The 14,978-nt window shown below is 44.5% G+C and overlaps 1 protein-coding gene across 7 annotated transcripts in view; it reads right to left on the bottom strand.

Annotated features, from left to right (window-relative positions):
• The window catches only part of LOC122929445 (adhesion G protein-coupled receptor E1-like), a 49,496-nt gene that overhangs the window by 17,078 nt on the left and 17,440 nt on the right, over window positions 1-14,978 (bottom strand). For 4 of the 7 annotated variants that reach the window (XM_044283011.1, XM_044283012.1, XM_044283014.1 and 1 more), the window contains 4 exons: window positions 13,857-14,018; window positions 5,878-5,945; window positions 5,487-5,567; window positions 2,579-2,744 (listed from right to left, as the gene is read on the bottom strand). In XM_044283011.1, the coding sequence (XP_044138946.1) occupies window positions 2,579-2,744; window positions 5,487-5,567; window positions 5,878-5,945; window positions 13,857-14,018 (477 nt within the window). The remainder of the gene's footprint in view (window positions 1-2,578; window positions 2,745-5,486; window positions 5,568-5,877; window positions 5,946-13,856; window positions 14,019-14,978) is intronic. The other 3 variants (XM_044283016.1, XM_044283015.1, XM_044283013.1) reach the window with 1 other exon arrangement.

A 14,978-nucleotide genomic window follows, 5' to 3' on the forward strand; every position in this document is an offset into this window, starting at 1 on the left:
ATAAAGCATGGGTATGCCCTAGATACTTGATAAGGTAGTGTTTTTTGGGCACTATATGGTATACCATAATTGAGGTGAATCAATAGAACATACTGCAAAGAGTACTGTCTAAGTTAAGGCCAGCACTGGTTGAATCAAACATATCATAAAAACCTCTATAATGGTTCTTCTATACCTAGTATGAGTCCCAGTTGTCAGGATATGTGGTTATAAAGATGTTTGGAAACTCTCAGATCTAAGATATTCGTACCAGTGTTGGTCTATTGGTGTTCTGTTAAGGCCTCATGCACACGACCGTTGTGTGCATCCGTGGCCGTTGTGCCGTTTTCCGGTTTTTTTCGCGGACCCATTGACTTTCAATGGGTCTGTGGAAAAATCGGAAAATGCACCGTTTTGCAGCCGAGGCCGTGATCCGTGAATCCTGTCCGTCAAAAAAATATGACCTGCCCTATTTTTTTGACGGACAACGGTTCACGGACCCATTCAAGTCAATGGGTCCGTGAAAGAACACGGATGCACACAAGATTGGCATCCTTGTCCGTGATCCGTGGCCGTAGGTTGCTTTCATACAGACGGATCCGAAGATCCGTCTGCATAAAAGCTTTTTCTGATCTAAGTTTTCACTTCGTGAAAACTCATTTCCGATAGTATATTCTAACACAGAAGCGTTTTCATGGTGATGGGGACGCTTCTAGTTAGAATACACTGCAAACTTTGTACAAGACTGCCCCCTGCTGCCTGGCAGCACCCGATCTCTTACAGGGGGATATGATAGCACAATTAACCCCTTCAGGTGCGGCACCTAAAGGGGTTAATCGTACTATCATATTCCCCTGTAAGAAATCAGGGCTGCCAGGCAGCAGGGGGCAGACCCCCCCCCCCTCCCCAGTTTGAATATCGTTGGTGGCACAGTGTGCCCCCACCATCGCCCCCCCCTCCCTCCCTCTATTGTATTAAATCGTTGGTGGCACAGTGTGCCAACCACCATCGCCCCCCCCCCCCCCTCCCTCCCTGTATTGTATTAAATCGTTGGTGGCACAGTGTGCCAACCACCATCGGCCCCCCTCCCTCCCTCTATTGTATTAAATCGTTGGTGGCACAGTGTGCCAACCACCATCGCCCCCCCCCTCCCTCTATAGCAGTAACATTGGTGGCAGTGTGCGGTCTCCCATTCCCCCCCCCCCTATCATTGGTGGCAGCGGAGTTCCGATCGGAGTCCCAGTTTAATCGCTGGGGCTCCGATCGGTAACCATGGCAACCAGGAAGCTCTTTAACAGTTCTTTAGCAATGCGCCGCACAGACCTTTCACTTACCAGTAGGAGGAGCTCCCGGCCGGACACAGACATCGCAGCAGCAAGCAGGTAAGTATGAATCTTCTACTGTTGTACTATTGCTAAGTAACCATGACAACCAGGGCTGCAGTAGCGTCCTGGTTGCCATGGTTACCGATCGGAGCCCCAGCGATTAAACTGGGACTCCGATCGGAACTCCGCTGCCACCAATGATGGGGGGGGGGGGAATGGGAGACCGCACACTGCCACCAATGTTACTGCTATAGAGGGAGGGGGGGGCGATGGTGGTTGGCACACTGTGCCACCAACGATTTAATACAATAGAGGGAGGGAGGGGGGCCGATGGTGGTTGGCACACTGTGCCACCAACGATTTAATACAATACAGGGAGGGAGGGGGGGGCGATGGTGGTTGGCACACTGTGCCACCAACGATTTAATACAATAGAGGGAGGGAGGGGGGGGCGATGGTGGGGGCACACTGTGCCACCAACGATATTCAAACTGGGGAGGGGGGGTCTGCCCCCTGCTGCCTGGCAGCCCTGATCTCTTACAGGGGAATATGATAGTACAATTAACCCCTTTAGGTGCCTCACCTGAAGGGGTTAATTGTGCTATCATATCCCCCTGTAAGAGATCGGGTGCTGCCAGGCAGCAGGGGGCAGTCTTGTACAAAGTTTGTAGTGTATTCTAACCTAAAGCGTCCCCATCACCATGGGAACGCCTCTGTGTTAGAATATACTGTCGGATCTGAGGTTCACGAAGTAGCTCATATCCGACAGTATATTCTAACATAGAGGCGTTCCCATGGTGATGGGGACGCTTCAAGTTAAAATATACCATCGGATTGGAGAAAACTCCAATCCGATGGTATAAAAGAACTCCAGACTTTACATTGAAAGTCAATGGGGACGGATCCGTTTGAAATGGCACCATATTGTGTCAACATCAAACGGATCCGTCCCCATTGACTTGCATTGTAATTCAGGACGGATCCGTTTGGCTCCGCACGGCCAGGCGGACACCAAAACGACTTTTTTTTCATGTCCGTGGATCCTCCAAAAATCAAGGAAGACCCACGGATGAAAAAACGGTCACGGATCACGGACCCACGGACCCCGTTTTTGCGGACCGTGAAAAAAAACTGTCGTGTGCATGAGGCCTAAAGGTTTAGAACCAGAAAGTCATCCTTTTGAGTCAGTTGCAACCACATTAACCCTTTTTCTCACATCAGTAGATATTCCCTACTCTCAAGAAGTATATCGATATTATTGTCTATCTACTCACCAATTTCAGAGGTGCTTATTTGTTGGTTCCTGGGGTCTGCAGAGAAGGATGCCAGTAGTGCTGTTTCCACATTCTCTATTATTGGAAAGACAACAGTTTGGAGGTCTGAGATGTCCAATGTTTTCAAAGTCTGATTGAGAAGGTTAGTGATCTCAGATGCCACGTTCTATGGAGATGGGAAAATTTAGGACAGTTAATAAAACCAATGATGTTAGGAGAAGAATTAAAAAAACCTTCATCAACAATACAAGTGTTGCCTCACATGGTACATTATAAATGGCCTAATACATCAGCCTAATTATTCTACCCTTTCCATCTAATAGTGTAATTTCTTTCCATTCTGGGAGTCTTTTTGTTCCACGGGTTCTAATTAGCCTTATAGGTACAACGAAGTGTATTAAAGGTCTTAACTTGGTTAAGTGAAGAGCAGTCACAAATGAGAGTTCTCAACTACAGTTTTAATTGGTCAAAAATTACTAGCATGTGATAAAAAAAATGTAAACTAGATGTAAATCAAGGAGAAAAATGAACCATCTTTGCAAATTAGCAATTAATAAAAATTCCCAATTGTTTTGCATATACAGTGCCTACAGTATGTAGACTGTATATGTGATTCTATAGTTACAGACATCAAACAAACCCTGCATGTAGTCATGTGTTACGCCACTACTTTTTCCTCCTCTTCTTGCTAGTAGTAGCAACTTTGGACTGGCCCACAGTCCAAAGTTGCTATTATTGCTGCAAAGGTACCAAAGGTATCAAAAGGTGCAGCATAAGACAACCCCACCAGGAGGTGACTTTGGAGCCAATCACTTGCCATTAGGGTCTATTTCTTATGAGATGAGGCTTCTGTACCTTGAAAATGGGATCTACCAGGTTGGAAACTTTTGGCCTTGTTAGAAACAACATGTCTTGATGGGTTCTGCTGATCATTAGCCACTTTGTACTAGATGCTTATCTTATGTGTATGGCTAGCTTAGGACATGACTGCAGGATCTGAATGCAAACAAAGGGTTTGTTAACCATGAAGACATATACAGTACAGACGAAAAATTTGGACACACCTTCTCATTCAAAGAGTTTTCTTTATTTTCATGACTATAAAAAATTGTAGATTCCCACTGAAGGCATCAAAACTATGAATTAACACATGTGGAATTATATACATAACAAAAAAGTGTGAAACAACTGAAAATATGTCATATTCTAGGTTCTTCAAAGTAGCCACCTTTTGCTTTGATTACTGCTTTGCACACTCTTGGCATTCTCTTGATGAGCTTCAAGAGGTAGTCACCTGAAATGGTTTTCACTTCACAGGTGTGCCCTGTCAGGTTTAATAAGTGGGATTTCTTGCCTTATAAATTGGGTTGGGACCATCAGTTGCGTTGTGGAGAAGTCAGGTGGATACACAGCTGATAGTCCTACTGAATAGACTGTTAGAATTTGTATTATGGCAAGAAAAAAGCAGCTAAGTAAAGAAAAACGAGTGGCCATCATTACTTTAAGAAATTAAGGTCAGTCAGTCTGAAAAATTGGGAAAACTTTGAAAGTAAGGGCTATTTGACCATGAAGGAGAGTGATGGGGTGCTGCGCCAGATGACCTGGCCTCCACAGTCACCGGACCTGAACCCAATCGAGATGGTTTGGGGTGAGCTGGACCGCAGAGTGAAGGCAAAAGGGCCAACAAGTGCTAAGCATCTCTGGGAACTCCTTCAAGACTGTTGGAAGACCATTTCAGGTGACTACCTCTTGAAGCTCATCAAGAGAATGCCAAGAGTGTGCAAAGCAGTAATCAAAGCAAAATGTGGCTACTTTGAAGAACCTAGAATATGACATATTTTCAGTTATTTCACACTTTTTTGTTATGTATATAATTCCACATGTGTTAATTCATAGTTTTGATGCCTTCATAGTCATGAAAATAAAGAAAACTCTTTGAATGAGAAGGTGTGTCCAAACTTTTGGTCTGTACTGTAGGTCTGCTCGAAGCTGTACAAATATTCCCGATGTTGTGTCCTGCACTTCATGTTGGGGTAGAGGCTCTTGTGGATGACGTGTTCCCGGCATCATGTACTCGAGAAAACACCCATAGCATACCCAAATCGTGCAATTTGAAATTACCTTTATTCAGTAGTCTAAGTTCAGATACATAACCATTGGCATAATGTTAGTAGGGCTGATAGTTCAATACCAGATATTTCGGTCACTGCAGACCTTCCATAGTATCATACAACTCCAAATGGATAGTAGTGGAGATGTCTTGTGCTAATAGCCATATACACAAAATTCAGAGATTTTTTTTGTCTCGGAATCTGGACGTTTATAGCATATCCACAGGATGGGACTAGAAGTAGCACTTGCACCTATCTGGAGAATGGGGGTCCTCCACTCCAGTATCACAGCTGCTGTGGAAGGAGAAGTGGCTGCATATGCACAGCTCGTTCCATTCATTCCTAAGGGAGTTCTGAAAACAGCTGAAAATGCTCATTCAGTTATTTTCTGAACTCTCATAGAGGTGAAATTAAAGAATAAATGGATATGCAATAACTATTCAGATGTGAATAACCCTTTAATATTAAGATTGAAACTTAAATGTCATTCCTTTTTTAAAAGCTGCTTCATTTATTTTTATTTTAGATGAGTCTGGGCATTGCAATATTTACTCCACTGCAAGGGTGTAGCTATAAAGGGTGCACAGGTAGCAGTCATACCCGGACCATGGTGCCTGAGGGGGCCCAAAGCCTCCTCTGCCACATATGACAACACCAGTATTAGAAATAGCACATGGTAAGTTGGGTCTCTCTTACAGATTTTGCACTGGGGTCCAGGAGTTTCAAGTTACTCCTCTGCTCCATGGATAAACAATGGAAAGTAAGGATGGTGTAAATATGATCAGTTCTTTACTTACCTGGACACGATTGGTGCTATTTCTCTTACAGGTTTCTTCAGTGATAGCCACAAAGGATTTTAAGAAAGTGCACGACGGATGCTATAAGAAAATCAATTAGAAGGTCTTAAAATTCATCTTAAAAATGATGCCCACTTATTTTTCTGTTGTGTTCTGTGCGGAGCACTACTGCTTAGTTATATTACCAAAATAGCCATGTTCATGAGGCCTTAACACTGCTGGTGCAGGAAATGTAAGGGCCCAGTAGCTGTTCTTCAGGCTCCATGAGCAGAACACAATCATCTTTGAGGTGAACTTTATTTTTTCCTCTTTTAAGAAAAGTTTTTTTTTTCTTTTTTTGTCCTCTAACTATGGTTATACACTTGGAAAGTTATTTCTTAGCATCACATACCGCGTTATTATATTTTGTACATCTCTCGATCTGCTCAGTTCTGGAATTATTTTGACATCTGTAATTCACTAGAAGAAAAGACAGCAAAGGTTCACTTATTAAAATACTGTATTTATGTAGGAGCTGTGACACAGTGAGGGGTTGTGTCTGGCATGGCAGGCATTTTCCTCACAGAATGTGCGGCTGGGCTAGTTTACAGCCAGGTGAGGTCAAAAACCGGAACGGAGTTTAAGTGCCGGTCCGGATTTTGGCAGCACCTGGATGTCCTTAAATAGGACGCTGGGCTCAGCAGAGATGTCTCTGTTTTTGGGATCTGAGGCTTTGTGCCGTGCTGGAGGGCTGAGAGCCGCATGCTGGGGAAACAGGCCTGCTGTTGACTACTGGAGGCAGAACTGCCAGCAAGGTGACTTGTGTTATATGAACTTTCCATTGTGTGTGAATTAACACCAAGACTGCAAAGTTATGTGCTGTTTTGTGCAATTGCCTCAAGTGTGAATAAACACTGAGGTTTTGAGTAAAGAACTTGTATTTTGCCTCTGTACTGTGCCCGCTTACCCTATCTACCAGAGCCTGGTGGAGGATGCGTACAAGAGCAGTGAGGCTGGCGTGAACGCCAATATTTTTGGTTTCTGCATTTTTCAGGCACGGTTGTATGTTGTACATTAGGCCAGCTGTATTACAACCAGTGCCCCACGACAAAATGGAGGCTGTTGTGAAGGCCCTCATGGAGGGTAATCTGCAGCAGTGAGAGACAAACCTGCAGCAACACAAGGCTAATAAGCAGCAGCAGGAGACTAACCAGTTTCTGCTACAACATGTGATGGCTTTGTAGACAGCAGGAGCAACCCCGAGCGTCCACGATGCCCGGAAAGCAGTCCGTGCCGAGATTCCTAAGATGACCCCCGCAAACGACATCAAAAACGACCTGGCGATGTATGAGAAAGTGGCTTTTAGGGAAAAGCTACCCCGTGACCAGTGGGCTGAGGTTGTCGCTCCATTCCTGGCATCCGATTCCCAGCGGGTGTATTTCGACTTGCCGGATGATCAAGTGGCCGACTACCAAAAAGTAAAGGGTGAGATTTTGGCAAGACTGGGGGTGAATTTGTTGGTCCGGGCCCAGTGGGTAAATCAGTGGGGGTTTAAGTTGGCTGAGCCTGCAAGGACCCAGTATTATGACTTACTCCACCTCTTGCAAAAGTGGCTACAGCCTGATGTGCTGAGTCCCACGGCTATGCTGGATAGATTATTGGCTGATATGTTCTGGAGGGCTCTGCCACTCCCTCTCCAGCACTGGATCGCCCAGGTGTCTCCTGGCAACGCCCTAGAAATGGTGGACCTGGTGGAGCGCTACGAGGCTACTAAGACTGTCACAGGGGGTTCTTTTTGGAGAAATCTCCATCCCAGACCAGGCGACTTGTACCAACCAAACCCACCCGGGGTGTACCCTCTACGGACCTGGCGCTGATAGTCTGCTGGCAGTGTCAGGAGCCGGGCCATGTAAGAGCTGACTGTCCCCATGAGGTGGAACCTATGGATACTAACTATGGCTACCGTCAGTCGGTATATGCCAGGAGGCTGTGTGCAGCAGGTACCCCAAAAACTCTAAACCACCTGTGCCAGGTGAAGGTAGGAGACACTCTAGCTGAGGCTCTGCTAGACTCAGGGAGTCTGGTGTCCCTAGTTAGGGCTCCCCTGGTACGGTTAGCGGAGTATACTGGCCGGAAAGTCGGGGTCATGTGCATCCATGGAGACTTAAAAGACTATCCCACTGCCCTGGTGTCTCTAACCACAGGGGCTGGCAGATGGATTCACGAAGTGGCAGTTACCCCAAATTTACACTACGAACTCATAATAGGGAGAGACTTTCCGGCACTGTGGCCTCCTATGAGAGTGACTAATACCCATGAGAACGGGGTTAACCCCACTAAGTGTGATGGTGGGAGACGTGAAGGACTTGCCGCCGTGTCCTGAATTGGCAGACCTCAATGTCTCCGGGAATAATTTTGATACCGCCCAATGTCGGGACCCAACCCTATCCTGCGCCTGGGAAAATGTATTAATAGTAGATGGTGAACCACAACAACCTGGGGCAGAGTCAGTGTTTCCCCATCTTGTGGTTCATCAGGATATGTTGTATCGTGTAAACAAACTACGGGGTGAGCCTATTGAACAGTTGGTGGTCCCTAAGGCTTATTGCAAGCTTGTGTTAGATCTAGCCCACCAACACGTTCTCGGGGGTCACCTGGGGCTGCAGAAAACTCAGGATTGTATTCTAGAGCGGTTTAACTGTCCCAGCGTATTCAAAGAAGTGGAAGAGTTTTGTAAGTTTTGCCCGACTGGCCAGATAACAAGCCCCCAGCCACATTTCCGTAGTCCCCTAGTACCTCTACCGATTATCGAAATACCATTTGACCGAATAGATATGGACCTCATAGGCCCAGTACCGAAGTCCGTCAGAGGGCATCAACACATCTTAGTCATTCTAGACTATGCCACTCGGTACCCAAAGGCGGTGCCACTGCGAAATACCTCGGCCAAACTCATAGCTAAGGAGTTAATGGAGATGTTTTCCCGAGTGGGACTACCTAAATAGGTTCTGACCGACCAAGGGACCCCTTTTATGTCCAAAATGTGAGTGGGCCAGTCCTATAGTATTGATACCCAAGCCGGACGGGATGTTGCAGTTTTGTAACAATTTTTGAAAACTTAACGAGGTTTCCAAATTCGATGCGTATCAAATGCCCCGGGTGGATGAGCTCATCGAGAGGTTAGGAAAAGCCTGGTATTTTTCTCTTTTGGACCTCACGAAAGGGTACTGGCAGGTGCCCTTAACAGAGGCTGCCAAAGAGAAAACTGCCTTCATCACGCCTGAGGGACTGTATCAATATAAGGGCTTACACTATCACTGAAAGCAACCACCTAAAACTTAACTTTTAATCCAAGGTTCTTTAACAATAAAACAAGTCCCAAATAGGACTAATGTATACTTAATGCAACAACAGAGGGAACTATGATGACCTGGACAGTCAGCCACTAAATAGGGAAACACATTTAGGACAACACGTATATATACCTAATGTCTGTCCCTGTTTAACCCTACAAAGATCTGCTCAGCCCAAAGATACACCTGGATGGTAGGGGTACTCTGTCCACGTACCTTGGCTAACCTGTCCTTAAAATAGCCCTAACTTAAATCTAATACACGATACATGATTGAAAATCCCATTAATTTGATACACAATACTTGGTTCAAAGTTTCCCCTTATGATAATTAAGGTTCATCAGGGGACAATTGGTATCAAACACTGATAATAAAATATCAAATCAAGTATATCAAAATAGACAAAGGGAGAAAGAAAAAGAAGAAAAAAGAGACTGGAGCGCACCAAAGCGGCACTGGTCTGTGAGAGAATATGATACACTATGCAATATATGTCAGAGATAGAGATATAAAACATATGCAGTGCCGACCTCTATAGGTGGTTAATTCAATAAGGACCACTAGTATAGTACTTATCTGATCAATCCAGTCGACATTGTTCACACACAGACCGATGGTGCACAGTTGGAGGGTCTCCAGGGGGGCAAAAACATACAGCTTACCCTTTGGTCTGCATGGCGCCCCCGCCACTTTTCAGCGACTAATGTACTTTGTGCTTCGTCCACATCGTCAGTACGCTTCGACTTACCTGGACGATATTGTCATTCACAGTACCGACTGGGAAAGTCACCTACCCAAAGTGCAGGCTGTAGTGGACTCCCTTCGGAAAGCTGGCCTAACCGCTAACCCCAAAAAATGTGCGATAGGTTTAGAGACGACTAAGTACCTGGGGTGTGTCATTGGGCGCTGAGTCATCAAACCCCAAGTGAACAAAATAGAGGCTATACGGAATTGAAGTGACGAAAATCAGTGATGGCTCGCTGGGATGATGGGGCGGAAGAGTCTTTTGCCGCTTTGAAGTTGGCCCTGTGTGGGTCACCGGTTTTGGTGACGCCCCACTTCAAGAGGGAGTTCGTGGTACAAACGGATGCCTCTGAAGTAGGCCTCGGTGCTGTACTGTCTCAGGAAGTCAACGGGGAGTAGTATCCTGTTGTCTTTCTAAGCTGCAAGCTCACCCCAGCCAAAACCAGGTACAGTATAGTGGAGAGAGAGTGCCTGGCTATCAAGTGGGCACTAGAATCTCTCCACTATTATCTGTTGGAGAGAAAGTTCCGCCTGGTGACCGACCACTCCCCTCTCAAGTGGATGAGCCAGGCCGAAGACAGGAATGCCCGGTTCACCAGATGGTTTTTGTTCTCAGTAGAACACAGAGCAGGCGGGTTGCAGCGAAACGCGGATGCCCTGTCCCGGGTGCATTATCTGGCATGTGTCCAGCCACCCAGGGTTGAACAAAGGGGGGGGGGGGGGGGGGTATGTGACACAGTGAGGGGTTGTGTCTGGCAAGGCAGGTATTTTCCCAGAATGTGTGGCTGGGCTGGTTTCCAGCCAGGTTAGGTCAAATACCGGACCGGAGTTTAAGTGCCGGTCCGGGTTTTGGCGGCAACTGGCTGTTCTTAAATAGGCAGCTGGGCTCAGCAGAGATGTCTCTGTTTTTGGGATCTGAGGCTTTGTGCCGTGCTGAAGGGCTGAGAGCCGCATGCTGGGGAAACAGGCCCCCTAAAGCCTGCTGTGGACTACTGTAGGCAGAACTACCAGCAATGTGACTTGTGTTATATGAACTTTCCATTGTGTGTGAATTAACACCAAGACTGCAAAGTTTCGTGCTGATTTGTGCAATTGCCTCAAGTTCAAACTTTTGGTCTGTACTGTACAGCAGTGTACTGATATATGAGAAATGAGGTATAATAGATGTGTGTACAGATATATAGTATACACAGCAGTGTACTAATATATGGGGAATGAGGTATAATAGTTGCAGTGTGTACAAATATATAGTATATCCAGCAGTGTACTGATATGTGAGGTACAAGGCATAATACATGCAGTGTGTACAGATATATAGTATATACAGCAGTGTACTGATATGTGAGGTACGAGGTATAATACATGCAGTGTGTTAAGATGTATAGTATATACAGCAGTGTACTGATATGGGAGGTACAAGCTATAATTTATACCTCACTGCTGTAAATACTGGTTAGGAACAAGTATGAAGGAAGGGCTATGATTGGGGCATGGGGGCCCAATTTAGATTCATGCTATGGGGACCAATGATTTCTATGTAAGACCCTGTTTCAGTAGTTAAAGGGGTTGTCTTATGAAAAATATTCTACACTTTTCAAACCAACATATGGATCTGAATTCTTTTGTAATTGCATATAATTAAAAATTTAACATAGCCACTGAGTTATTCAATAAAATGTATCTGTATAGCGCCACCTGCTGTTAGTTTTTTTCTAATTTCTTTGACCTGCTCATTAAGATGGACGCACATGCTCAGTTTCATCCTTCAACTGCCTGCTGGGCTGTGATAGGGAGAGCTGAGACACGCCCCCTGAACTCTGATAGGGAGAGCTGAGACACACCTCCTGAGCTGCGATTGGGAGAGCTGAGAAACGCCCCTGATCTGCAACAGAAAATACACTCCCCTTGAGCTGTCAGCTTGATATAAATCTAGCAGAGCAATGAATGTGGAGATCTCTGGATCCATGTGAGGTACAGGGCTGGTTCTAGCTTTGTTAGAAAGAGACTGTCATGTACTATATGATGTCTGATTTTCATTTTTTACATTAGTCATAGGATAACCCCTTTAACGACTGAACCCTCGCAACTATCTATCCCGACTCATGCATGTACACTCATGGTTTGGCCAAGCATGTAGATATTTTCAATGAGGAGAGAGTAGAAAGACCCTGTCAGATACTTCATTTCCTGGACACTATCTGTCGTGGGTCCTCTAACATTAGGAAAATCTGTATTTTTCCCAAAAGCAGTGCCACTCTACGGTTGTGTCTAGTATTTCAGCTAAAACCAATTCAAGTAAATGCTTCAGGCACAGCGAAGAAGACATTAGCATTTAGGGAAAGTCTTCTTAGCAAGCACTAACCACAATGTTGAGGGGTAGTTTTGTAATAACATTCCCTGAGTTGCATGACACATAGTGTTTTTATGCAGTGTGCAAAATATGAGGAAATAAGTGAAAAGAAAAAAATGCTAGATATATTGTACATTTTGGCATGTATGGCATGCCAAAATTAAAGTCAGCCGTACACATGATATACTGTAGCTCAAATGTGCTTATTTCAGTGAAGGGAGGGGACTATACTGATACTAGATACCGGGCATATTTGGAAAGTCTTCAGATCCTTTCACTTTTTCACTTTTTGTTATGTTGTGGCCTTGGGCAAAAAAATCTAAATGTTTAAATTTTCTCCTATCAATCTGCACTTAATACTACATAATGAGAACGTAAAAACAGAATTTTTGAAATGTTTGCAAATTTATTAAAAAGGAAAAGCTAACATTTCACATTGACATTTAGACCAGGGGTCCGCAACCTTTGGCACTCCAGCTGCTGTGAAACTACAACACATTCGGCAGTTCTTGCAACCACCATAGAAGTGAAAGGAGGATTCTGGGAGTTGTAGTTTTAGAACAGCTGAAATGCCGGAGGTTGCTGATCCCCAATATAGACCCTTAGCCTCCCATTTCTCTTGATCATCTTTGAGATGTTTTTACACCTCGATTGGAGTCCACCTGAGGTAAATTTAGTTGATTGGACATGATCTGGAAAGATACAGCCCTGTCTATATAAGGTCTCAAAGCTGACAATGCTTACAGTACCAGATCAAAAACCAAGCCTTGAGGAGGAAAGAACTGCCTGTAGAGCTCAGAGACAGGATTGTGTGGAGGCACAGATCCAATGTATCAAATCAAGCAGCTGGGGTGTGTAATGTGTGTGGTATTGCAAAGGGGGATGCACTTGTATTGACTTGGGCTGATAGACGTGGTCTCATATATTGTGTGATGAAGTACTAAGTGCAGGGTATTTGGCCGTCACTGTAATTGAATAGATGCGGTACTCTATAGTACCAGTACAGGTATGCTGAGCTCAGGTCACTCACCGCTATCTTCCCCACCCAGAACTCTCTAAGCATACATCCCATCCAACATGATGCCTACAATATTGTATGATTGCTATCCCAGCGAGTTGGACTTAAGATCCAATGATGATATTCTGACCCTGATACGTCCCGCACACACACACACAATTGTATGATTGCTGTCCCCGTGAGTTGGATTTAAGGTCCACCAGTGATATTCTGACCCTGATCCATTCACTCTCACATTGGCTCACACACAGCTAAACATTATATCACCCCAAGCCAAACTAGTGAAGCAAAGTCTGGATGAATACGCCAAGTCCTAAGTCTAGACACAGTTGTTAATAGATAGTGGACTAACTGCTCTAGCTGCATATGCCCATGTACTCTACGCGTTTCCCCACTGAAATGGATCATCAGGAGCATGGCATAGCGGTTTGAAAGAGACCGTGTGCCGACCACCTCCTGTGGTGAAGCGGCGGCGTGACTGGCACTAGTATGGCTGTGAAGAGGCCATTGGACTCACACACATATAATGGGGTGGCTCCGCCCCACACATTAGCGAAGCAGGGGGCAGGGAGCCTTGTTATGCGCGTGATGTCATTCATTCCCCTGTATCAAGCACCGTAACTGAAAAGTTCCATAAAAATGTCATACATGTGAGACACCATTGTCTTCCAGTGTAAATGTCCCTACTTTATTAGTCAAGATCAGAATACCGTACAACAATTCTCAGCATACAGTAACTGTCAATCTGTAATTGGCAATCTGAATTCACAAGTTTCTGTGAATTCTACATCTTAAATAAAATACAAGAAATAATGAAGTTATGAAACTTGACAACTCACATATGACATGATTGTAAAATGAATCTAATTGATCAATGCAAGAAATAGGATTACACATTGGGTCGAGATCTCTGGTGAAATGCCCACCTGGTTGTGATGTCGTGGCTCCAGGCTCCTCTGTTTTTTTTTTAGATATGCTGCGTGATGTTACTGATATCTCTACTGTTGATGTTGAAAGTTGGTTGTAGTGGGTAGTGTTTCCCATATTCATGCTTGATGTCAGCAATGGAGTGGTGGTAGAACGTGGGTCTGATGAAGAAGTTTTAATTAGATCTTAAGAAATTAAATGTTCCAACCCCATATAACATGTGTACTAGCACATTTCTTATAAAAATTTGCACTGAATGAAGGTCTGGAAAAATATCTTTGTTTAGAGATACACTAAAGGGTAAAGGGTTGGGAATTTATTAGGAAACTGACTGTTTAAAGGGGTTGGCCACTTTCTGGCTACCCAAAAGCCCAAGAATGTCTTACTCTTGATTGTTTTTTTTTCTCTATATGTCTTGGAGTGTTTACAGTAAGACTCTCTACCTGAAGAGGTGGTGATGGTGAGTTCACTAAAAAGGTCCAAGAGGGGCCTGGATGTATTTCTGGAGTGTAATAATATTACAGGTGATAGTTACTAGAGATGGGTTGTTGATCCAGGGAGTTATTCTGATTGCCTGATTGGAGTCGGGAAGGAATTTTTTCCCCCTAAAATGAGGACAATTGGCTTCTACCTCACAAGGGTTTTTTGCCTTCCTCTGGATCAACTTACAGGATAACAGGCTGAACTGGATGTCCTTTTTCAGCCTAAGAAACTATGTTACTATGTTGTTTTATAAAGAAGCTCTGGTGGACATACTGTAGCACTGCATAATGCATATGGTACCTGTTTCATGGACAAAAGTGGCTTCATTTCTGAAAAACGAACAGATCCCTATGGGTCTGAGCTGCAAAACCAGATACAACCCAAGGACAAGGGTAGCACTGTTTCCAGACAAAAACACCCTCTTTAAAGCATTTCATTTTAGAGTATTTGTATTAATTCATCATTTAACAGTTCCAGATTACCAGAAAGTCAAGTTAGCTATGGAGAATAGTATGTAGCCTTGTCAATGTCCTAAATGTATTTCTGAAAGAAGTCATTGTGCACAACAAGCTTCTGCATACCGTGAGCCAGTGTATTCTTCCATGTGATTGACAATTAAGATGAAATATGTTGAATCT

Source organism: Bufo gargarizans, chromosome 2, assembly GCF_014858855.1.
Source record: "Bufo gargarizans isolate SCDJY-AF-19 chromosome 2, ASM1485885v1, whole genome shotgun sequence".
Classification (NCBI taxonomy): Eukaryota; Metazoa; Chordata; class Amphibia; order Anura; family Bufonidae; genus Bufo; species Bufo gargarizans.